This window comes from Budorcas taxicolor, chromosome 7 (assembly GCF_023091745.1).
Source record: "Budorcas taxicolor isolate Tak-1 chromosome 7, Takin1.1, whole genome shotgun sequence".
In the NCBI taxonomy this organism is placed as follows: domain Eukaryota; kingdom Metazoa; phylum Chordata; class Mammalia; order Artiodactyla; family Bovidae; genus Budorcas; species Budorcas taxicolor.
In genome coordinates this window covers 20,472,641-20,497,721 of record NC_068916.1, presented here as the reverse complement: position 1 = coordinate 20,497,721, position 25,081 = coordinate 20,472,641, and the positions used below count along the sequence as shown (strand labels likewise).

At 56.9% G+C, this 25,081-nt stretch overlaps 1 protein-coding gene across 5 annotated transcripts in view; it reads left to right on the top strand.

Annotated features, from left to right (window-relative positions):
- Nucleotides 1-25,081, top strand: part of NFIC (nuclear factor I C) — a 70,467-nt gene that overhangs the window by 1,436 nt on the left and 43,950 nt on the right. For 4 of the 5 annotated variants that reach the window (XM_052643105.1, XM_052643109.1, XM_052643107.1 and 1 more), the window contains exons 1-2: nt 5,242-5,377; nt 15,400-15,931. In XM_052643105.1, the coding sequence (XP_052499065.1) occupies nt 5,348-5,377; nt 15,400-15,931 (562 nt within the window). In that variant the 5' untranslated portion in view covers nt 5,242-5,347. Of the gene's footprint in view, nt 1-5,241; nt 5,378-15,399; nt 15,932-25,081 lie in introns of those variants that run through there. The other variant, XM_052643106.1, reaches the window with a different exon arrangement.

Here is a 25,081-nt window from a genome sequence, read left to right as displayed (position 1 = left end):
GCTCTGTCCCTTCCTCTCACTCCCCACCCAGTTCCTTCGAACTCCTTCTGCCTCGGGGTCCCCCATCCGCGCGGCCCCAGGTGGTCTCAGCTTGAGGTTTGGGCGCGAGGTGGCGCCGGGACGCGATCACTCGGCGGCGACGTCTCCCGCCAGGGGCTGCGCGTGCGCGGGGACCTGGCCTAGAGGGGGGCGGGGCAGCGGGGGTCCCCACTCCTCCTCTGAGGAGGTCCGGAGGGATGGGTGGTTACCCAGGCTCGCGTGGGTTAGGTCTGGACCAGAGAAGTGGCCAAGGAGACCCTCTGGGCTGGATGGACAGGGAGCCGCGCCCCGAGCCCTGCCTCCGGCACTTGTCTGGGACGGGGCAGACGCATGGGCACGCAGTGTTGGTTTCTCCCCTCCAGGGGAATCCCCACCGCGCCCCCACGCCCCACCCCAGGGCGCTTTATATAATATTCTAAATATAAAAGCCCCAAGACTAGGCTCCAGTCTTTGGGTCTTACTTTGAACCTGCATCCCTTTTGGGAATGCTGTTTGGGAAGGGGAGAAAAAGGGGTCCCACAGTGACACAGGGAAGCATCCACACGCAATACTCGGGCCCTCAGCTCATGTGAGCTCCCCCACCCTCAGGCCCCTCCACAGCCTGTGCTCCCCATCCCATACACCCACGGCCAGCGCTGAAACACTGCCCCCCCATCCTCCATCCCCCACCCCCAGGCACTGCCCTCCACCACACTGGCCTCCCTCCTCCCCCCCCCACCCCCCACCCCCCGTCACCGGGTTCGCAGGGGAACACCTTCGTGTAATCGCAGTCAGTAGCACACACCCGTGACACTCACAGCTATCTGTTCACAGCCACACATGTATAGAATTCTGCCCCTACACAGGTGCACACACAATCACACACAGGCAGGCAGCAGACACACAAACAGGCACCTGCGTTTGTGGGAGGGGGAGGAGCCAAGCCCATCCCGCCCTCCCCCAGCTCAATGTACAAGCCACGGTCCCCGAGGATCTGCAGAGCAAAGAGGCCAGCTGTGGGGGCAACTGTGGGGGGGGCGGGGAGGCGGACAGCCATGAGGGAAGAGCAGGAATGCACTGTGTTGTGTATCACTGTGCGTGTGTTGTGTGCGTGTGTGATGGTCACTCAGTTGTGTCCAACTCTTGGCGACCCCATGGACTATAGCTTGCCAGGCTCCCTCTGTCCATGGGATTTTCCAGGCAAGAATACTGGAGCGGGTTGCCATTTACTTCTTCAGGAGATCTTCCCAACTCAGGGATCCCTAATTACAGGCGGATTCTGTACTGTCTGAACCACCAGGGAAGCCTCTGTGTGAATGTGTGAGTGTGTGTGTGCGCTGGTGTATAATCCTGGGAGGTGTTCTGCCTATGGGTGCGTGTGCTCCTAAGCATGTATGGTCGTGTTGTGGTCTGAGTATGTTATTGTGGCTGGTTGCACTTGTATTGCACTTGGGGTTGTGCATGCCCTTGTATGGGTCTGTGTGTCTCTGTGAGTCTACGTGAGTCTGTATGTGTGTCCCCTTGGGTCTGGGTATCTGTCGAAGTCTGTGACACGCAAGAATCTGTGTGTCTCCGTGTGAGGTGTTTCTGTACATCTGTGTGTCTCTTCATGACATGCTGGGTGTATTTGTGTGCCTCTGTGTTGTATGTCTGTGTCAGCCCCAATGTCAGCCCACCATCACTTCTCAAGGCTGAGGACCTTAACCTCCCCCTTCTGGAGGTTCTATTTATCATCTGTAAAATGGGGACACACAGGATGCCCTGCAAGGTTGGAGGAGGAATCATCCTGCCCCCCTGGCTGGAACTCAGTTTGCTGGGTATGGCAGCTGGGGGCTTCCCAGGTGGCTCCAGCTCTTATCCTTCCTCCCTGAGCTGCTCTTGCTTTTTACAATTTTGCTGTGGATTCCACTCACATTTTAAAAGTTTGCCTTTTAATAACACAAGCCACTCATGAACATCTTAAGAGGATGTAGAAGTGCCCAGAGTAAAAATCAAACCTTCCTCGTCACCCCCACCCTGTGGGACTCCCTACTCCAGAAAAGCCCTATTTTCACCCAGCTTTGTCTGAGCAGCTACACATGTAACAGAAACACATTCTCATAAAGGATATATGTATATTCTTTAAAAAAAAATTCCCAAATGAGATCTTGAGTCTACAGCAGAGGTTCTCCCCAGGGGACAGTGAGTGAGGTCTGGGGACACTCGTGGTTGTCACACTGGGGGGTGGGGCTCCTGTTGTCCAGCCCTGTACAGTGCTCAGGACAGCCCAACCAGAGAGGATGGTCCGAAGTGTCGAGTGGGGAGGAGCCCTGGGCTGCAGAGTGTTTCTTGGAGGCGTCTCCAGGTAGGAGTCCCTTGTTCTTTTGTGGAGCTGTGTAGTATTTCCGGGTGGCACTGCTGAACTGGTCCCCACGACCGACACGGTAGCTGGCTCCAGATTGTTGGCATTTGTGTTATAGGGTGACAGTCAACACCCTCCTGTGTCTGTAGCTGGGACAGTTACAGAGGAGCCTAAGAGTGAGTGATGGGGAGAGCATTTTTAAACAAATGAGTTAACTTATGTTCCAAAGCGCCAGGAGCTAAAGTCATGCCCCTCCTCCCCAGATGTTTCACACATAGGTCCAGTCCAGTAATTGTTTTCTTTCAAAAACACTATGTGCATTCCAAACATTGGCGGGTTTACCCACAACAGGCCAGAGGGGTAGAAACTATTATCACCCCATTTCTCAGAACGGGAAGCTGAGGCACAGGCAATTTGGGCTCCTGGCTAAAGGAGACGTAGACCCAAGGCTGTAACCCTGCACTAAAACTGCCCTGCTGTGGACCTACTGTTTACACTGTAGGGACCTCTTCCTGCTGAACTGGATGATATAGATAGATAGATACAGACAAATGCATTGCTAAGTCGCTTCAGTCATGTCTAACTCTTTGCGACCCCATGGACTATAGCCCGCCAGGCTCCTCTGTCCGTGGGATTCCACAGGCAAGGATACTGAAGTGGGTTGCCATTTCCTTCTCCAGGGGATCTTCCCAACCCTGGGATCAAACCTTCATCTTCTATATCTCCTGCATTGGCATGCGGGTTCTTTACGGCTAGCACCACCTGGGAAGCCTAGACAGATAGATAAACAGATAGATAGACAGATAAAACTCTTCACTCTCAATGGTGAACTTGCACCCGCCACCACTAATGTATTAATACTGTCTTTCCACACCTTATCTCAAGGATTCCAATCTGCCCAACCTCCCAAAATGTGTGTTGCATCTATTGTAACCATTTTACAGATGTGGAAACTGAGGTTTAGAGAGAGACAGAGAGAGTCTGTGCTCTCCAAACTGTGTTCCAGAGTAACCCAAACTGCCTGGTGAAGGCTGCATGCCGGGTGGGTGTTGGGAACAGTCTGGCAGTCGCAGCCACCTGGGAGAAAGCTCCTAAGGCAACTTGAACTTGAAAATGTCTGTGAATTGGGGATTCTGCCCTCCAGGTGTTCATAATGTTTTTAAAAATAATAAAATATTGCTTTTTGTTATTTTGGCATTTGGATTCCTAGACACCTGTCTCTCCCTTTCATCCTGAGGTTTAAATGCCCCCCATGGTTGCACAGTGGGAATTTAGAAAAACAAAACATTAGTGAAGTGCCATTTGAGTGACTGTCACTCACAGCAGGGGGAGCCGGCAGGACAGAAGGCGTATGTGTCCCGTGTGAATCCTGCTTCCTTCTGGCCTAGCCCCAGGGCCCCAGGTCTGTAGCATCTTTACCTCGCCTCGAGCCTTGGGTTCCTCCCCTATAATATGGGGGGAAAACATTCTTTCTGGGCATGGGCCAGCTGCCCCAAGTTGGCGAGGGGTTATCATTTGTCCTTGGAGATGGGTCAGAATGGCCAAGCTTTCTAAGAGCATCTCAGTGCATATTTAACGGAAGGTCAAGGCGCTTTTAAGTGCTGTTCTTCTGCTGACCAACACCAGGAGGTGGGCACTGTTCATCCACTTCACAGGGGAGGATGCCAAGGGGGGAGCTTCCTGCTCTTTGAGGTGGCAAAAGTGCCTGAGAGAGGCTGAGAGGGTGTGCAGGATGAACCCAGGGAGGGGTGAGGCCAGGTCCGTCAGGCTCCCTGGGGGCTCAGACTGGAGGAGGGCAGGTCTGTTCTCCAGAGGGAGAACAACAGAGCCTGCCTTGAGGGCTCTGGGGCCAGGTAACTGGGCTCCAAGCCACTCCAGTGCCTCAGTTTCTGGATCCGTCAAATGGGTACACTGTGGGTGGGGGTCAGTAAGAATCTCTGGACACCTAGGAAGAGGCTGCAAGGGTTTATCTGGCCAGCCTGAGGTTCTTCCTGGACACCTTCCTCCTGGGGTACTGGGGAAACATATGGGGGAGGCCCAGACCCCACCCAGTTCTCCTTTGGTGCTGGCTGAGGAAGCAAGAGCAGAGTTCTGGAGGCTCCCCTGCTGGTTGGGGCCCTTCTGGCCACGGAAGGGCAATTGTAGCCAAGCCCCTCTGCCTGGGAACTGCAGTCCCGGTCTGGCTTTCCGGGGCGATCAGGGGGAGAGGACACCATGAGACCCCCCTTCTCCCGCCATGCACCCCGGGTTGTACATCTTTAAGGGGAAAAGCGCGCTCGCGCCGGGCCTCTGCACACGTCACTTCTTCATTCTTTCCCTCCCCCCCACCTTGGCTCCTTTCTCCAACTTCCCGGCCAGCTTGGGGCGGGTTGGGGGGCGGCCTTCAAAATCCACCTTCGGCCCCCAAATGTCCCGCAAGAGCCACCAACCCCTACCCACTCGACTCGGGCGGGCGATCCAGGGGGACCCGCTGCGGCCGGGGTGTGCGCAGGCCCTTTGGTCCCCGTCCGGTGCCCTGGCACAGGGCGGCTCGAAATTTGTAATAATAAGCAATGTTGGGGGTTCAGGAGGCATGGGGAGCGCGGGGGGAGCGGCTTTCCTTCCTCGTTCGCGCTCTTTCCCCCCACCCCTCTTTTCTTTGAAAGTTGGATGTTGAGAAGTGGGAGGTTCGGGGTGGGAGGGGAGACAAATCGGGGGAGGGAGGGAGGTGGTTGCCGGAGGGAGGAGAGACAGAGACACAGAGAGAGACAGAGACGGGGTGGGGGGGGGACAGGAAAGGAAGAGAGAGAGACAGAGAGAGGGAGAGAGAGAGAGGGAGTCGGGCGCAGGAGAGAGGGAGAGCGCGGGAGGGAGGAGGGAGGCAGACCGAGGGAGGAGGCGGCGAGGAGCGCGCCGGCCGCGGCCGCGGGTGGGGGGGGTTTGGAAAAATGACTCAGTAAGTTCAGCGCGCCCGCTCCGGCCGGCCCTGCGCCTCCCGCCGCGCCCGGGATGTATTCGTCCCCGCTCTGCCTGACCCAGGTACGCCCCCCGCCCGGCCCCGGGTGCGTGCCCCCGGTGCCCCAGCCCCGCGCCCCCCGCCACCGGGCCCCGGAGTTTGGAAGCCCGAGGAGGCGGGACGAAAAAGGCGCGCGTCCCTCCCGCCCCCGCCTCAGGCCAGGGTCCGGTAGGCGGCGGGGGGATGGGCTGGGACCCTCATCCGGGACGCCCGCCCTGTGCGCCCCACGGGACCTCTCCCCCTGGCGGACGTGGGGGCTCACCCTGCAGTCTCGCCCTCCCCAGACGCAGGAGGCGCACCCCCACCCCACCCGGGAAGGTCGAGGGGTGCCCGGGAGAAGGCCAAAGGCGGGGTTCTGTGCGAACCCCTGGACTGGACCCAGGCCTGCCCATAGGAGAAATCAAGGGGGTCCCGGTTGGACCCTGGACGCCAGGAGACTCTGGAGGGGAGGACCCCTCTGATACGGGGACGAACGGCCCCCACCCATAAGGTGGTGCCCCGCCACCCCGGCCCTGGCCGCCTTTCCCCCCATTATTGGCCCACGTGTGCGCGGAGGGGGAGGGGGCACGCGAAGTTGGAGGCACCAACGGTGGGGGGAGGGGGTGCTCCAACTTCTCGTCGGGTCTCCCACTCCCCGCGCCCCCCAACCCCGGCCCGATATTTTCGCTGCATCGATTGTGGATTATTGAGCCGCCGCCGCCGGCGGGAGGAGCCGGGAGGCCGGGCGAGCCCGGGTCTGGCCCGGGCACTGCGGCGCTGCAGACGCCCTCGCCAGCCCGGCACCTGCCCCTGCCCCCTCCTGTAGCCTCTCACCCCTGGCCGCGCTCCCAGGCTGCTAGGGCTCGGCCCTTGTGCAATGACCCCGGGGGTGTGTGGGGAGGGGGCGGCTGTGCCCGGGGTTGCCCCAGGGGACCCCTTCTCTCCCCCAGCTTCCTCCAGGGGGACCCTCTCAGGTCCGCTGGTTCCACCCTCCAGCTCCGCCCCCACCCCACGTCCTTGGATGTCGTTAACCATGGGGGTCGGGCCTCAGTTTCCCTCAAAGTGACAAGCGGCTGCGGAGGCAGTTTCTGGAGGGAGAGGCAGGGTCAAGTTCGGGGCCGCAGAAGCTGGGCATCCAGCGGGCCACCGAATATCCTGAGGACCAACTACTGTGTGGGGAGCACGTGGATGCTAGTCTCTGCTGGACGTCCTCTGCCACCATTGACGATCCTGGGGTGCCCCTCCGCATAGCAGGCTCTTTCTCACAGGGCTCCTCCAGCCCCCACAGTTTCTGGCTCCCCGCAGGGTATATGAGGGCCCATGCCAAGGGGGCCACGGGGCTTGTCTTACCCCTTATCCTCCGAGTGACCTTGGGGATGTCCCTGCCCCTCTCCAGACCTCCCTTCCCCTTCAGAGCAAATTTTGGGGTCCCCCAAAGCAGTCATCGCTGGCTCCCCTCTGCCGCCTGTTGCCCTAAAGCTCCCCAAGTACCATGAGGGTCCTAGTCAGGGCTGCTGGGTGACCTTGGGGCTCAAGGGGTGGCCTGGGTGGCCCCGAGGTGCCCCCGCCCCCTCCGTCCTTCCCGCGCTTGCTGGCTCCCTCCCTCTGGGAACCGCCCAGGGGGGCTGAGCCCAGGGAGGCTATTCCAGGCGAGGAGATTGGACGGCAGCCTATTGTCACTGCGCCCTGGAATTCCCCCATCAGGACTCCTTGGGAGACAGGCCTCGGTCCACGTTGCCCGGGGGTGGGGGTGGCAGTGAGAAGCAAAGCTGGCCTTCCGCTGCTCCCCGGGCCTGGCTTTCCCCGGGCACAGGGCAAGGATCAGCCTGGCAGGCTCTCGGTGGTAATGAAAAATACCTGAGGTTCTGTGTGCAAAGAACAGGGCGCCCGGGAGACTGTCAGGTGGAGAACTTGGGAGCTCCCAGGCCAGGGTGGGGATGGGGTGACCCAGAGGCAAGGGGATCCCTCTCCTCTGCTTATTCTCCCATGGGTGCCCCTCACCCTGGAGGGATGCCTGGGACCCCCTTCAGCACAGCCTCGGTGTAATCTCCAAAGCTGCATGCAGGCTCAGTCTGGTCTGGGCTTTCCAGCTGGGGGATCTGGAAAGACTGTCCACGGAGGACCCCCACTCCTGGCTGCATCTTAATCTCGCCCTACCCACCTCTCTCTGACTGCCTGCATCTCTCCCTGTCTCTCTCCCTCTCCATCTCTGGGCCTCTGTCTCCCCTCCTCTACTGACTAATTTTACAACCTGAGCCCATCCGAAAATAGCTCCCTTTTAGCTGATCCGACCCGGATCTTCTCAGAGCCGAGACCGGCTGGGGATGTGTGAAGGGGGGGAGCCGGGCTGCTCCCGGTGCCAGCCCGCCCTGTGCCCCAAGGTCCTGCCCACCTGGGGTGGGGGTAGTGCGGCCATGGCCCAGGCGGCCCTGGAGGATTCTGGGAGCGCCGTCCTTGTTTCAGTGGTGACTCAAATGCTTTTCACTTTTACTCTTAAGAGGAACTGTGTGGAGCAGCCGTTACTTCCATAAATCCTGCCGGCGGGAAGGCCGGCCTCCCCACGCTTGCCCCGCTCTGGGCCTCCCTCCCTGCCTCCCGCCCGCCTCTACCGCCACGTTAGTTATTCCGGGTTTGGGGCCAAATCCCTCTTGGCTGCAGTGCCCAGGATTCCCCGGGGCTGAGGCTGGGCCTGGGCCGTGGCCACAGCAGTGCCGGCTGCCAGGGCCCCCCTCATTCATTCATTCTTCCCTTCATTGCTTCACCCCATTGCCTGGTGGGGCAACACTCTTTTAAAAAATCACTGTTTCTCCAGTGGGGAGACTGAGACTAGGAGAGGGTCCCCGACTCTGTCTTGATTGAATATAATAGATCTTCATTAAGCGCCTCCTATGGGCCAGATGTATGTGGCGGCGGCTTGTGGCAGGGCACAGAAGGCATGAAGTGCCAGCCTGGTATGAGTTCATGGAGGCTCTGCTGGGATTAGGGGGGTGGGTCTCCCAGCCTTTCAGGACTGGGAGAGGGGCCAAGACCAGAGAGGACTAGGGCCTGCCCCCGGGTGGCGCAGCATGGCTGGTGAGTCTGGAACTGGAGCCATTGCCCACCTGACTGGTTAGGCCTGGGCAGATGGGTGCTCCCTGAGGTTACCCCCTCCATGACCTGTGGTCTGGTGGTCTCCGATTGGCTCCTGTACAAGGCACAACCTCGCCCCATGCTTCTCTCCCTCTCTCTGTCTCTCTCTGAGTCTAAGTCCGTGTCTCTCCCCCTCCCTCCTCTGCAGTGGAGGTGCTTCAACACGTCAGGGTCGGGTGCCTTGTAAATCACGACACTGGGCTTCTGGCCGAGTCAGCGTTCTCTCCCTTCCTCCCCTCCTCGCTCGCTGTCTGCCTGAGCTGACTTACCTTCCTGTCTCCCACCTAACGGATGGGACCCACCAAATGTCCTGGGGCTTCCTGTCCCATGAGCAAGTGGGTTCACAGTGACCCGCACACACGTGTACTGGCTCGTGGCCTGGGTGCGAGTGGACCCTGGGTGTGCCGTCCCCAAAGCTCACACTCCCACGTGTGTAGGCACACAGATGTGTTGAGAGGTAGGAACCCAGGTTGGCCTTGGATATGCATGTAGATCCTGCCCAGGTGGCTGTGTGTCTCTAGGCAGCTGACCTAGTGCTTCCTTGCATGCTTCAACCTTAGCTTGGGGCCTGGTATACAGTCGGTGCCAAATAAGCTTGGCTGTGATGATGATTGTCTCTAAACTAAGCACTGCAGCTTCCCAGGTGGCACTAGTGGTAAAGAACCTACCTGCCAAGGCAGGAAATGCAAGAGACACAGGTTCAATCTCTGGGTCGGGAAGATCCTCTGGCGGAGGGCATAGCAACCCACTCCAGTATCCTTGCCTGGAGAATCCCATGAACAGAGGAGCCTGGTAGGCTACAGTCCATGGGGTGGCAAAGAGTCAGAAATGACTGAAGTGACTTAGCACAGAAACTGATAACTGGATTAAACACCCCATAGGCATTTTCCAGCTCTTCCTCCTTGCCTTCTGTCACTGTCTGCTCAGGGCAAGCTGGGAGCCAGGGGCAGCAGTGACTCCCCAGAACCTTGAGCCCTAACCACCCCCACCCCCACCAGGGTTTTTCTCTTGGTCTTTACCCCCCTCCCTGCCTAGCCCTGTACAGGGTCTCCCTGAGTTTGACCAGACCCACGTGGGAACCGGCTTCCTTCATCCACTGGGGTGTGCGCACTGGGAACAAGCAGAGGATGAAGTTGGTCCTTTCTAATCTGGATGCCGTTGAAGCAGCAGTGAAGAAACAAATCAAAGCCACACCCTTGAGGGGCTGCAGTGTAGTGAGGGGATGGCAGGAGCCGGCTGCTGCTTTGGCTTCCCGAGGAGGAGGTGACACGTGGCCCAGGGCTGAGCAGCAGAAGGGGGCCACATGGGATTCAGAGAGAGCAGGTGGGGTACAGAACAGGAAGCCCTGAGCAATGACCAGACCCCGGGCTCGAGGGGTTGGGGGAGCTGGCAGTGGGGCCAAGGATCAGGAAGTTCAAGGTCATGGGACCCAGGTTCAAGTCCCAGCTCAGCTCCTTCCTGGCTCTGTGGCTGTGGGCCAGTGGCTTCGGGGCTCTGTGCCTCAGTCTTTCCCTCTGGACAGCGGGTACAACAATTTTTCCCATTTTGTAGAGTTGAGAGCTCAGTAAATGCTCAGCCTTGCTCCCCGTCTCTCTCCCTCACACCCGAACCTTCTGGCTCAGCATCCACCCAGGACCCCAGGGCACAGAGAGTAAAGTCAGGAGATTCAGGGCTCAGGCTCACTGGTCACTTTGCCAGATTTTCTCATCCCTGGACTTAGTTTACCCAAAGTCTTCCCAGGGGGTCTTCAAAAGCCCTGCCTGACCTGCCCATCCCCTCCCTGCCCTCCCTCTTTTCCTCTCCCTCTCACTCACTCTGCTCCAGCTTCACTGGCCTCCCCTCTGTTCTCTCCAAACATAAGACGTGATCCTGCCTCAGGACCTTTGCCTGTGCTGTGTTCTCCACTTGGAAAGCTCCTACCATGGACGCTCATCTTTTAGGTCCTTGTTCAAGTGTCCTCTCCTATGAGAGACCCTCCCTGACCACCTCCAGCTAAAAAGAACCATCCCCAGGGGACTCCTTGGACTCCCCCCCCACCCCGCCACCGCCGCCGCCACAAACTCCTTTAAATTTCTTTAGGGCACATTGTTCAACCTGACGTTTTCTTTTTTGTTCCATCCTTCCTTTCTTTCCCTTTCTTTCCTTCTTTCTGTCTTTCATTTATTTATTTATTTTTTTTAGCCATACCTCCGAGCTTGTGGGATCTTAGTCCCCCAACCAGAGATGAAACCTAGACCCTCAGCAGTGAGAGTGTGGAGGCAGAGTCCTGACCACTGGATCACCAGGGAATTCCCTGTGTTATTTATTTATTGGCTGCAGCTTGTGGGATCTTAGTCCCCCAGCCAGGGATTGAACACATGCCCCCTGCAGTTGAAGTGCAGAGTCTTAACCACTGGACCGCCAGGGAAGTCCAACCTGACATTTTATTACATTTCCTAGCTTGTTTAAGGAGAAGGCAATGGCAACCCACTCCAGTACTCTTGCCTGGAAAATCCCATGGATGGAAGAGCCTGGTAGGCTGCAGTCCATGGGGTCTCTAGGAGTCGGACATGACTGAGCGACTTCACTTTCACTTTTCACTTTCCTGCATTGGAGAAGGAAATGGCAATCCACTCCAGTGTTCTTGCCTGGAGAATCGTAGGGATGGGGGAGCCTGGTGGGCTGCTGTCTCTGGGGTCGCACAGAGTCGGACATGACTGAAGCAACTTAGCAGCAGCAGCTTGTTTAATATCCATCCCCGTCCAGATCAGGATCCAGGTGAGGGCTGAGCCCAGGACTCTGCTGGGCCCCAGCATCATGCATGGAGCTAGCACTCAGTAGATGTTTGTTGAACCATCAAAGGCATTTTTCCCTCATTGGATAAGAGCCGTTCATAAGCTATGATGCTCTGAACTTGGAAGGAGAAATCACTAGCAAGAACACTTAGTCTGGCACCAAATGGGCCTGCATTCAAATATGAGTTCTGCTGTTTGACACTTAACAAACAGTGGGCTTACCTGGAAGAAGGGACATTGGAACCTGAGTTTAGAAGGATGCACAGGAGTTTGGGATAAGCACTTAGGAGGTGGACAAGAGATTCTCAGTAACATTTGTTGAGTCACTGAGGAGGGAGAATGCTTTGTGGAAGACTTTTGGTTTGGAAATTGGAGTTTCAAATCCTGGTTTGCTGTCCTGGACTCGCAGAGTGGGTGAGCCACAGGGAGGCCCAGTAAGGGACACAGCCCAAAGCACAGTTGACCAGTCCATAGTGCCCAGCAAGGGCTTGGACCCAAGTGTCTGCCTGCCAGCTGCTGCTGTCCTCTTTGGCCAAGTAAGGTTTTTCGAGTTCCTAATTCCCCAACCAGGAATCAAACCCATGTCCCCTGCAGTCAAAGCACAGAGTCTTAACCACTGGACCACCAAGGAAGTCCAGCTTGACATTTTATTATACTTCTTAGCTTGTGAAGTCCCAGTGGGCCAAGTAAAGTTTCTGGGGTTTCTTGCTGTCTTCCTTAACCTTGCATCTGTGATTACCAGAGCAGTGGATAAGCTCCCCACTGATCCCCAGCAGGGTGCCAGGTCCCTTTTTGCCCATTGTACAGGATGGGAAACTGATGCCCAAGGCATAGCAGTGATTTGTTCCTGGATTATACAGAAAGTGAAAATGGAGGCCATTGTCACCCAAGCTTGTTCCCTCCAGTCTACCTGGCAGCAAGTGCCTCAACCCTGGGCCTCAGGGTTAGGGGAGACTGATTGAGCTGGACTCAAAAATGCCCAGCAGTGTGGTCTAGGCTAGGTCTGGGAGAAGCCTAAGGAAAGCAGGAAAGGCTGCCTGAAGGAAGGAACATTGGAGATGGGGTTTTGAGGGATGCATAGAAGTTCAGGAGGATTCTTGGCTTCTAGCTTTCCTTGGCTGTCTCCCTTGCCCTGTCAACCAGTGAGGGCACTGGGAAGTGTCCGGAGAAGAGGCCTTGGTTGTCACAGGTCTTGTGGGACAAAGAGAGTGACAGGCCTGCCTCTCTACCTGGGTTGACCTCCCTGGGAGGACGTGGAGGCTCAGGCAGCAGGTCCATGACCCAGTTACAGGATGTTTGTCTTCCTTCCTCCAGAATGAGCTGGGGTCACCAGTGACGTGGGCTCCCGCCCCTGCCCACCTCCCTGGCATCTTTCCCCAGAGAGGGCCCAGGGAGGAGGGGGTAGGCATACGACAGGGGTGAGGGGGCTTGGAGAGGGGAGGAGAAGGAAAGGGAGAGAGCTCATCAAACGGGAGGGGGCTCAGAGGCAAAGGGGTTCAGGGAGAGAGAGAGTCTGGGCCCAAAATAATCCTAGCAACAACAATAATAATAGCATAATTCAGGCTTTTGAGAGCTGGGCAGATAAGGGGGTTCCTATGCTAGAAGGAGATAGCACCCCCGTTCAGCTGGCTGACACCCCAACTGCCCCTTCCCAGCTCCCTCTGATCACTCCCCCAATAAGCTCCAGGCCTCGGATGACAGCCACAGCCCAGGCCTCCTTCTACCATGGTGTCCCCTCCATGGGGGACAGTGCCCCATGCCTCCATGGATTCCCTGCCCCGATTCTCTGGCCAGACTCCCAGGCTCTGGACCCAGGTCTGCAGATCAGCTGTGTGACCCTGGGTGAGCCACTCCCCACCCCTGGGGCTGGCATGTTGAGTGACATGGTGACACAGGAAAAGCACCTCTGAGGTTGGAGGGGACCTGGCAGGAGACAGCCCCTCAGCAGGTCAGCCGGGGCAGGGTGGGGTGGGGCATGGAAAGGGGCTGTAAGGTCCAGTCCCTGCCACAGCTGTTACGGTGACTCACATGTCGGGGGACACTGGCATAGAAGGGGCTGGGCTGGCACAAACAGTACCCCATCCTGCCCCACCCCATGAGGACAGAAGGCTATTTTCAGACCCTCAGTAATAGGGGAGATCTGAGGTCGTCTCCCACCCCCAGCACCCATGGCTACAAGTGACCCAGGGTAGATGGGGTACAGGACAAGGAGAGGGCACCTGGGGTGGGGAGTACCATGGGCATCCAGGCCTGGAGGTGGGACCGAGCCTGGCCACATCCACCTGGAAACCAACTGGTAGCCCAGAGCAACTGTGTCACCATCTCCCCGAGAGACCCCTGCCTCACGGAGAGCAGGCTGTTCCGAGAAAGGGGCGGATAGGGTCTTGGTTTGTGTCCTCACACAGACCCTGAGAGCCTCTAGGACCTCAGCCAAGTCTCTGCCTGTCTCTGAGCTTAGCCTCCCCATCACGCAAGGCACAGAGGAGCCTCAGGCCTTTTCCTGCCCCTAGAAGATTGTAAGCAACTAATCGTTACGGCGACAACAATGTCAATAACAATAATAATAATAGCATAATGCAGGCTTTGGAGAGCTGGGCAGATAATGAGATTCACATGCTAGGGAGAGACATAACCTCCATTCAAGAAGCCCAGTGCAGCCCCCAAGCAAGAGTGGGGATCGAAACTTCTCTTCTCTGTCTTCCTTTCTCCTTGAATTTCTCACCCCTTGAGGGTGAGAAAGCATACCTGGGATGTTCTGCAGACTCAGTTTCCCATGTTGAAAATGGCGAGAATGAGACAGCCTCCTCCCACCCCCAGAGAAGAGGAAAGGGGCCTCCCATGGCCCCATTATTCTCCTAGGTGCCCAACAGTGGGGAGGGCTGCTGTTGTTTTTATGGAGAAGTTGGTTAGGTGTGGCTTCCTGTCCCAGCTCTGCTCCTCGTGACTGAGTCTTCTTGGGGGTCTCAGTTTCTTCATCCGTAAAATGGGTGTTGTGGCTGCTCAGTAGCCCCACTCAGGCAGTAGGAGGGGAGGTGTTGAAGTCACAGCTCTGGGCAGGTCTCTGACCCTCCTCGGGCCTCAGTTTTTCCATCTGTGGAATGGGTCTGTGGGGGGCAGGCTAGGGTGAACTGGCCCCTGGGAACCCCTCTCTCCAGCTCTGAACCCCCATGACTGAGCTCCCCTTTCTCTACTGCATGCTGATCTTGCCTCCTTGGGCCTCAGCTTTCCCTGCCCCTGCAATGGGTCTGTATAGGAACTGCCCCACCCTACCCCACCCTTTCATTAGCCCCTGACATACAGTAGGCCTCAGTGGACCTGTAGACTTCTTGGCCTGTGGACCTCAGCTGGTTCTGTCTGTATCTCTGGGCTATAGAAAAGATATCTTGTCCTCATTTTTTCATCACTGCCAAGAGCCAGTAGAGGCAGCCCTTGAACCTCCATCTCATGTCAGCTGCCTCTGCTGAGCAGTGGGTCTGGCAGACAAGTGACACCGTGAGCCTGTTTGCTCCTGAACTGTCAGTGCCCAGTGTGTGCTCAGCCCTGCTTTGGACATTTGAGCTCACGCTCTAGTTCAGTGCTTTGCAAAGTACAGTCCCAGGGCCCAAGGCCCGCTGTCTGTGTTCGTAAGTAAAGTTTTACTGAAACACTGCCATGCCGGTCACATCTCTGTGGCGTCTTGCAACAGAGACTAAAATACTCACTACTGGTTCTTTATGGTACTCTTAAAGTTTGCTGACCCCAGTTCTAGAAGGCAGAGAATGGATCCATGCCACTATTCTATCAACCTTAGTTTTCCCCATCTGTTTAGTGGGTCCCCATCAATTCCACCTGGAACCCTCAGCTTGTCCTGCCTGTACATTGGAGTTCAAGACAGCCCTCCATGACTGGCTTCCTTGGCCTGTGCCTTCCACCATGGTCAGAGCCTCAGTTTCCCCATCTGGGCAGTGGGTTCTCATATGACCCAGTGAACTTCTGCTGGGCCCCTCTGGCCCTGTTTTTTCCCCTGGGAGTTTGGAGGTATCTGCAGAGGACCTCTGCACACCTCTGCTCCACCATCCCTCCAATGGGTCTGCCTGGGGCCTCTGCAGCCTCAGTCTTCCGGGCCGGGCAGTGGGTCCACGGGCCCCGGCGCCTCCTGATCTCTGGCCTCTCCCGCCCCGCAGGATGAGTTCCACCCTTTCATCGAGGCGCTGCTGCCTCACGTCCGCGCCTTCGCCTACACCTGGTTCAACCTGCAGGCGCGGAAGCGCAAGTACTTCAAGAAGCATGAGAAACGGATGTCGAAGGATGAGGAGCGGGCGGTGAAGGACGAGCTGCTGGGCGAGAAGGCCGAAGTCAAGCAGAAGTGGGCATCGCGGCTGCTGGCCAAGCTGCGCAAGGACATCCGGCCCGAGTGCCGCGAGGACTTCGTGCTGGCCATCACCGGCAAGAAGGCGCCGGGCTGCGTGCTCTCCAACCCCGACCAGAAGGGCAAGATGCGCCGCATCGACTGCCTGCGCCAGGCCGACAAGGTGTGGCGGCTGGACCTGGTCATGGTCATCCTTTTCAAGGGCATCCCCCTGGAGAGCACCGACGGCGAGCGCCTGGTCAAGGCGGCGCAGTGCGGCCACCCGGTGCTCTGCGTGCAGCCGCACCACATCGGCGTGGCGGTCAAGGAGCTCGACCTCTACCTGGCCTATTTCGTGCGGGAGCGAGGTAAGTTAAGGGCGTGCGCATGCACGGGGCTGGAGGTGGAGAGGGCTGGGGATGCGCCTATCGCCTATCGCAGGGGCGTCAACCAGGCCCGCAGGTCTGAGCGCGCGGGCGCGTGTGTGCGTGTGTGTGCGTGCGTGCGTGCGTGTGTGTGTGTGTTTGTGTGTGTAGGAGGCTAACCTATGAGAGGTCCAAGGAGGGAGGCGTGTCTCGCAAGGTTTGAGCAAGGAGGGGGGCCTTCTTCAAGTCAAAGGGAGGAGGCAGGTGTCTCAGAGGGAGTAGGCACATGCCTTGTGAAGTGTAACGGAAAGAGATCCGGTTCACGGGGAGAGTGGGATAGGGGGCAGGTGTGTCCTGGGGGTCTGAAGGGAGGACATCGGACCTTGATGTCCCAGGGGGGGTGGCAGGTCACAGGAAATGAGATGCTGTCCCAGAAGGTCTGTTGGCAACAGGGGTGAGGATGGGCCACTGACAGGTGGGAGAGGGACAGCCTTATCCTTCCTGGGGAAGCTGGAAGGGTGCTGGGTGGCACACTGAATGCTGGTTGATCGACTCTCAGACCTTCCCAGAGTCCTGACAGGTGTCATGTTGATGCCAAGTGGGAAGCTGGGGCACCGTGTGACTTGAGCTATGTCATCAATCTCTGGTCGTCAGGGTTCCCTACTCCCGCCCTTATAGCTGGGTGTTTCTGGTGTTTGCTGGCTCTGTGGTCAAATGGTCCACATGGAGACCAGTGGGGTTTGTGAGGATGGAGAAATCCAGGACAGCTTCCTGGAGAAGGAGGCTCCCCTGAGCTGAGCTCTACAGGATGACTGGGCAGTGACGAGCATGGGGCTCTCCCAGGGGGTCAGCAGCCTGGGCAGAGGTGCAGAGGCTGGATGGGTGGCCCAGTCCTGAATGTCAACAGGTCCTAGTGGTCGTGGGCAGGGCCTGGTTGCGCGGGCAGTGGGCTTCACTGACCCACTGCTTCCTGGTGGTGTGGCCAGTGGAGCTGTCACATGGAGGTTATCCAAGTTCTTACCTGGATTGGACCTGGGGAGATTCTCGGAGATGGTGTGTGTCGCGTGTTGAACTCTGGTCTGTTGTGTGGCGGGTGGCAGCTGTGACTGTCTTCATGTGGATGGAATCAGGTGTGCCCTGGGGAACCTAACTGGTACAAGTCCCGTGCCCTGCTGTTCCCACCCAAGCTGAGCCTGGTACCCTTGTGGGCGTGAACCTGCACACACCTAGGCTGCCTGAGCGTGTCAGGTGGGTGCACTCGGCTTGGAGACCCAGTCCAGCCCCACAGGAACCCACTTGATCACACAACCAGAAATGACTGGGGAGGACTTGGGAGGAGGGGAGAAGGGGCAGTGAGAAGCGGGGACTCCAGGCAGGACCGCCCAGCTTCTGATCGTAGCCCTGCTGTGTGTCGTGTGCCGGCTGTGTGACTCTAGACCTAGCCCTGTCCTGTAACTCAGTTTCCTCCTCTGTACAGTGGGAGGAACAACCATGCCAACTCCTAGCGGTGCTGTGAGCCTTCCATGAGGTCTCCTGGTCACCATGGTGTGTGGGAGGGACAGCCAGGCCAGAGTTCCCAGTCTTGACCTTGATTCCTTGACCTTGACCCCATCTGCCCCATCCCTCACCCCCCACCGGAATTCAACGGGGCCAGAAGCAGAGGGGTAGACAAGGCGACTGTTGCGGCTTGATGGGAGTAGGGGAGGGCACGGGCAGCCTGGGGGCTGCAGCGTTCATTACCATGCAGGTCCCGGTCTCTCCCACCACATCCATCCTCCGCGCCCGGCCCCACCCCCACCTCCTCCGCGCTGAGCTGATAAAATTTTGAAGCAAGTTTTCTGCCGGCGTCAGCACAATCTCCGGGCGGCTCCCCTCCCCCATCGACCCCCTCCCCCCTCAGCTCAGCAGGCAGGCGGGGCCTCCAGGCCTCCACAGACACCTTCGTGTCCCTCGGCCATGCTTTTGCTACCGATCTGGTCAACCTTCTCCAACCTCCTCACATGAGGGCTGGGGAAGGTCAAGGCTGCACCCTCTCCTGCTTCTAGCCAGCTCCATCATCCCAGGGGACCGCCGCTCAAACACACCCCAGCTGACCCAGCTGGGAGTGAGGGTCGGGTTTGAGGGCTGGGCAGGGAGGCCAACCCCAGCTCAGCCTCCTGCCTGCCTGCCTGGCAGCTGAGTTACCCAAAACAAGTCACTGAATCTCTCTGCGCCTGCTTTCCTTGTCTTTAAAATGAGACGATCAAAAATAGCTGTTGGAATGTAGGATTCTTAGTGTTCGACAAATAACCCCTGTGGGGTCATGGAGAGAAGTACCCAACACAAGGATAGGACTTTGTGGACCGTTATTTTTTTTCTTGGACCATTATTATTATCATCCTTACTAGGGTTATAATTTCCCACCTCCATGCCTTTGCCCATATGGTTCCCTCTGCTGTGGATGTCATTCCCATCTGGAAAACTCCTACTTATGCTTCAAAACCCCAACTCCCAGAGCCACTTTCTTTCTGTCAAGCAATTTTTCTGAGAACTTAGCTGTTATTTTCCATTCTCATGGCAAGCCTGTGAGGCAGGAATCATATCCATTGTACAGATGAGGAAACGGAAGCCTCAAAAGAAGGAAACTAAAAAGTACCCTGGAAGACGTTACCTGTGCTGCCCAAGGTCACAGTTAGAAAAGGGCAGAATTAGGGTTTGGACATGGGCAACTTCTGTTCCTGGGGCTTCCCTGGTAGCTCAGCTGGTAAAGAATTAGCCAGCAATGCAAGAGACCCAGGTTTGATTCCTGGGTTGGGAAGATCCCCTGGAGAAGGGTTAGACTACCCACTCCAGTATTCTTGGGCTTCCCTGGTGGCTCAGACAGTAAAAATCTGCCTGAAATGCGGGAGACCTGAGTTCGATCCCTGAGCTGGGAAGATCCCCTGGAGGAGGGCATGGCAATCCACTCCAGTATTCTTGCCTGGAGAATTCCCATGGACAGAGGAGCCTGGTGGGGTACAGTCCATGGGGTCACGAGGAGTCGGACATGACTGAGGCACCCCTGCTAGCCCTCCATGCTCAGTGGCAGAAGGGGATGGAGGTAAGTTGCAGTGTAGGATGTGGGTGTCCAGTCTGTGTGGCTTGGCCACCTCTGGGCTGGGTCTGTGTTCTAAGCTCCTAGTAACCAGAGCTTCCTCCAGGATTCCCAAGCTGAGGCTGCCGCCCAGAACCCCCTGCTGAGCCCCAGCTCCCCGACTTCCATCGCAGGACCCCCATCCCCATCTGGGTCAGAGTTACATCTCATCGCAGGACCCCCATCCCCATCTGGGCCAGAGTTACATCTCTGTCCTTAGCCAAGCAGTCATCTGATGGCAGAGAGAACTGGCCACCTCTTCTCTCCTCTCCCCTTGTGGGTCTCAGGGCTGCAGGGTGTCTGGGCCAAGGTCAGAGCACAGTGGCCACTCAAACCAGCCCCGCCTTGCTTGACTTCTGGGACAGGTCACAGGCAGGATGTTGAGATGAGCAACTGCCGTTCAGCTGGAAGGAAGTACCACCTCGGGTGTCAGATGTGGGGCCTTGGGGCCAACAGAATGACAGTGAGAGAGACCCAGAGACACAGGGGGACCCAGAGACAGGAAGAAACACGCGGAGACCCACACACTCGGCCGTCCCGTCCCCAGACCTGGGGATGAGGCTTGGCTCCCCCTATCCCCACAGCCTCTGTTTCTCCCTGGGGCTGTCAGATGGATTGCTGGGGCCCCACTCCAAGGAGGAATCCCAGGCCTCCCTCCCCAGGTTTATTTTGGAGGATAGAAGAGTGGGGACAAGCCGGGAGAAGATCCCTTTAGCGCTGGGGCTGCCAGGCTCCTCAGAGCCCAGGGCACCACCTTGGGCCAAACTTGGCTGCCTCGGGCATCCATCTGGCATTGTTGCAGACACGGGGCCCTGATTCCAGGAATGGACTCCGTGTGTGCCCTGAGGGTGGCCTAGGGGACAGCTAGGGGACCCTGATGAGGGGAGTGACATGAGCTCTGTCTTGGGACATTGGGGCTGCTTGCTCCTGGCATGCCCTTTGTGGGTGGATGTGCCATTGAGCAGGAGATGGGGAAGCTGACAATTCTCAGTTAAATTAATAAAAAGCTAAGGACAGGGAGGGGTGTGGAGAGGCATGGCGGGTACTCTGGCTGGGCCACAGAGAGATTTGAGTGAGAGTGTGCCAGGCCACTGGGGGGGCATAGCTAGTGCAAAGGCCCTGGGGCTGGAATGGTCCCAAGCACAAGGGCTGGAGGGTGGGGCCGAGGACCGCTGCCTGGCAGTGGGAAGGCCGGCCTCCTCCCCGGCCTCTCGTTTGGGAAGGAGCCCGGAGGAAGCAGGGCCCAGAGAGAGAAGCTGTCTGCCCAGCCCCAGAACCCAGCCAGGCCTCCCCACCCCCTCTGGCGGCCTGAGAAACCTGAGGCGGGCGGGCACCATGCCAGGGCGGGTGGGGGAGGGGCTGCCAGGCCCGCCCGCTCTGGCAGCTGCCAGCCCGCCCTGAGCCGCCAGCCCAGATGGTGCCCATCTGCTGACGCCGCCGTGGGCTGGCCTCCCATTCCCGCCTCCTGTTCCCGCCTTGTTCGGTGCCAACCTCCTGGAACGGCACTGTGGGCAGGGGCCTGCTTGGGAAGCTCACAGCTGCTCAAGGGGCTGCCCAGGGTGCCCAGGAAGGGGGCAGAAGGATCGAAGGGGGAGGGGTTCCCACCCCCTCTTGGATGAACCTGGGAGCAATCATAACAACAGATGATAGTAACAGCAGACATGTATTGCGTACCCGATGCTGAGCCTGCCCCACATCTGGTTTAATTCTCTCCACCACCCAGGGAGACCATCCTGGTGGCTCAGATGGTAAAGAATCTGCCTGCAATGCAGGAGACCCAAGTTCAATCCGTGGGTCAGGAAGATCCCTTGGAGGAGAGCATGGCAACCCATTCCAATATTCTTGTCTGGAGAATTCCACGGACAGAGGAGACTGGTGGGCTACAGTCCGTGGAGTTGCAAAGAGTTAACACGACTGAGCGACTAACACTTTCACCACCCAGGGAGGCAGCAACTATTACCTACTCCCGTGTTTCAGTAAGAAAACAGGCCCAGAGATGGTCAGTCACTTGTCTAGGGTCACACAGCTCCTAAGAGGAAGAGCAGAATTAGAACCCACAGATCCTGAGTCCTCAAAACCACTAAAGGAAAAAACTGAAAACTGCTTTTGGGGTTACTGAATGGAACCCACACCCTCCCAGTTGTACAGATGATGAAGAGAGCTGGCCCAGAATACATAGTGAACAAATGAATATAATATTGGTGAACCTTCCTGAAGTGACTACCGTGCCCCAGCCTGGGGGCCGGGATCCTCATAAAGTGCACCCTGGGCTCGGATGGCAGGAGAAAGAGCAGGAGAAAAGATGGAAGGAGCCTGGGCCAGCTTCAGCTCTGCCTGGGCTTGCTGTGTGACTTAGGGCAGAGCCCTGCCCTCTCTATTCTGAGGTTGGAGGAGAGCTGAGCCAGGAAGGTAGGGCCTTGTGGGACCACGGAGAGAAGCAAGCTGGACCTTGACGGAGGGAGGGTCCCCCATCTCTTCAAACCCCTGTTCCATTCCAGCCCAGGACACTGTGCCAGGGGAGACAGGACGGATGTGGACAGGAGGGCATGTGAGAGCACCCATTGGCTTGTATGATGGACACAATTTGTGTCCACACTTGTTCCAGGCTGTGTGAGATGTACTCCTCTCTCTGACCCTTCATTTTCCCACCTAGAGAGTGGAAAAAGTAACTGTGTTGTGTCCACTGCATTGACAATTGGAGTCAGTGACCCCTAGATAGCATAAAACAGGCGGAGTGAGGGTCTCCTGGCAGCCTGGACTCCCCCAGGGCAGGGAAGCCAGGTGGACCAGCTGTCTGTCCATGCAGGGGAGGTGGCTGCCCAGGGGTGAGGTCCAGACACCAGCTGATGATGTATTTATAGCGGTGGTGGGAGGCCTCTGGGCTCCTGGTTAGCGGAGCCAAGGATGCTGCTAATGCAGCAGGTGGGAGCCTCGCGTCAGGAAGAGGTAGGGATGACATCTGTAGCCAGACGGCCCAGGTTGAGATCCCACCGCTCATGTGCCGTGTGGCCTTGGGCAGGTGACATCACTGCCCTGGGCCTCAGTTGCCTTCCCTCTGCAAAGGGCATGAAACAGATGGTGCCTGCTTCGCTGGGCTATATGGGGTTAAGTGAGATAATGCATGAAGAGTGCTAGGAGAGGGCCTGGCATACAGTAGGTGCTCAAACATACATGCTAAGTCACTTCACTGGCATCTGACTCTTTGCGACCCCGTGGACTGTACCCCACCAGGCTCCTCTGTCCATGAGATTCCCCACACAAGAATACTGGAGTGGGTTGCCATGCCCTCCTCCAGGCTCAAACATAATTTGGTGCCTTTAAAAGGAAAGAGATCCTGACCCACGTTACAGTGTGGATGGACCCTGAGAACATGATGCCCAATGAGAGAAGCAGACACAAAAGGACACACTGTCTGGTTCCACTCACAGGAGGTCTTAGAGGAGTCAGATCTAGAGACAGGAAGTAGATGGTGGGGCCAGGGGCTTTGGGGGTGGGGGTCAGTTAATGGGGACAGTTTTCCTTTGGGAAAATGAGGCAGTTCTGGAGATGATGGTGGGGGTGGTTGCAAGGCAATGTGAAGGTATCCAGTGCCACTGAACTGTGCACTTAAAAATGGCTAAGGTGGTGAATTTGGGGGCCTCCCCTGCTGGTTCCAGTGGTTAGGACCCTGTGCTTCCAATGCCAGGGGCATGGGTTCAATCCCTGGCTGGGAAACTAAGATCCCACGTGCCAAAAAATAAATAAAATAACAATGGAAGTGGTGGTGTTAGTTGTTCAGTCATGTCCAACTCTTTGCAACCCTGTGGACTGTAGCCCGCCAGGCTCCTCTGTCCATGGGATTCTCCAGGTTAGAATACTGGAGTGGGTAGCCATTCCCTTCTCCAGGGGATCTTCTCAACCTGGGATCAAAGCTGGGTCTCTCGAATTGCAGGCAGATTCTTTACCACTGAGCCACCAAGTGAATTTTATGCTATTGATATTCTGCTAAGTCGCTTCAGTCGTGTCCCACTCTGTGCGACCCCATAGATGGCAGCCCACCAGGCTCCCCCGTCCCTGGGATTCTCCAGGCAAGAACACTGGAGTGGGTTGCCTTTTCCTTCTCCAGTGCATGAAAGTGAAAAGTGAAAGTGAAGTCGCTCAGTCATGTCTGACTCTTAGCGACCCCATGGACTGCAGCCTACCAGGCTCCTCTGTCCATGGGATTTTCCAGGCAAGAGTACTGGAGTGGGGTGCCATTGCCTTCTCCGACTGATATTCTACCACAATTTTAAAAAATTATTTGTTGTTAGTGATAATTTGTAACTCAACTAGGCTTCATTTTCAAAATTAAAAAAAAAATGATAGTAATAATGAATAATACATCCTCTATTATTATGCAATGATAAGTAATAAAAATAAAACCAGTGATGGTAATATAATCATAGTTACTATTAGGGCTTCCCTTGTGGCTCAGTTGGTAAAAAATCTGCCTGCAATACAAGAGACCCAGGTTCAATCCCTGGGTGGGGAAAATACTCTGGAGAAGGAAATGGCAACCCACTCCTATATTCTTTCCTGAAAAATCTCATGGACATGGGGTCACAAAAGTGTCGGACACGACTGAGCATCACCACCTTTATCATCATCATCACCATTACTGTGTTTCCAGCTCCAGTTCTGCCCTCTGGCCAGCTGGGCAACCTTGGGCAAGTTAATGCCCATCTCTGGGCTTCTGCTTTCTTCATCTGCAGGCTGAGTGGAGGCCAGTGTTCAGTGACTGAAGTTAAGATATGATCTCTGAGAAAGGAACCTCTCAGCATGACAAGTGCTCAGAAATTTTAAGTTCTTTCCTGGAGAAGGGAATGGCTACCCACTCCAGTGTTCTTGCCTGGAGAAACCCATGGACAAAGGAGCCTGGTGGGCAGCAGTCCATGGGGTTGCAAAGAGTCGGACAGGACTGAGCAAGTAACGCTTTCCTGAGTAGATCGCTCCTCCCCCACGGACACCCCTGCTCGGGTGCCCAGCTTGCGCGTCCACACCTGCTGAGGCTCCCGAGGACTCGAGAGGTGTGGAGCCCGCAGAAAGCGGGAAGCATCTCCCTGCACCTGTGGCGGCCGCCCCAGTGTGGCGGGGCTGCAGTTGCCACTCTGGCCCTGCGCCCAGCCAGCCAGGGGGGGCTGAGGGCAGCTAGGGACATCTCCGGGCACCCCCACCTCTGCAGACAGCTGCCAGTCCAGCCCCTCTCCCTCCAGCTGGGTGTGGGCAGGAAGTCCCAGATGGTCAGAGTCAGTGAGGGACAAGGGAGGGGGCGCGTGGGAACACTGGGTTTCTTGTCCACATCAGGAAACTGAGGCCCAGAGAGGGTCCTTCCTCGGGTCCATTCTATCCCACCTTCTGTCCCAGGCTGTCTTGTGTGGGCGTCAGGATGGGGGGACAAGGGGTGATCTGCAGGAGGTCTGTGTTCGATCCCTGGGTTAGGAAGATTCCCTGGAGAAGGGAATGGCCATCCACTCCAGTATTCTTGCCTGGAGAATCCCCATGGACAGAGGAGCCTGGTGGGCTAGAGTCCTTGGGATTGCAAAGAGTTGGTCATGACTGAGCAAATACCACTGGTACTTCAGGGTAAATGGCTTGCAAGTGGGAAAGAGGTTTCAAGAGAGGGAGAGGGGCTGTTCTAGATCCTCCACAGGACAAGTTTTGGAGTTCCCAAGGCCTGTTTTAGACCCTTCACAGCTAGGATCTTAGGACCTCCCTGGTGGTCCAGTGGCTAAGACGCCATGCTCCCAGTGCAGGGGACTCAGGTTTGATCCCTGGTCAGGGAGCTAGATCTCACATGCTGCAAACTAAGACTTGGTGCAGCCAAATAAATACTAAAAACAAACAACCAACCAACGCTGGGATCTTCATCTTTTGACAATTCTAGAATTCTCCCAGGGAATTCCAGAATTTCCAGAATTCCACCTGTGGGATTTTCTCATGTCCAAGGACAGGCTCTGAAATGTTCTCAACTTGGGTTCTAGAACATCCAGGGCCAGTTCTAGAATTCTCTTTCTGGCAGGGAT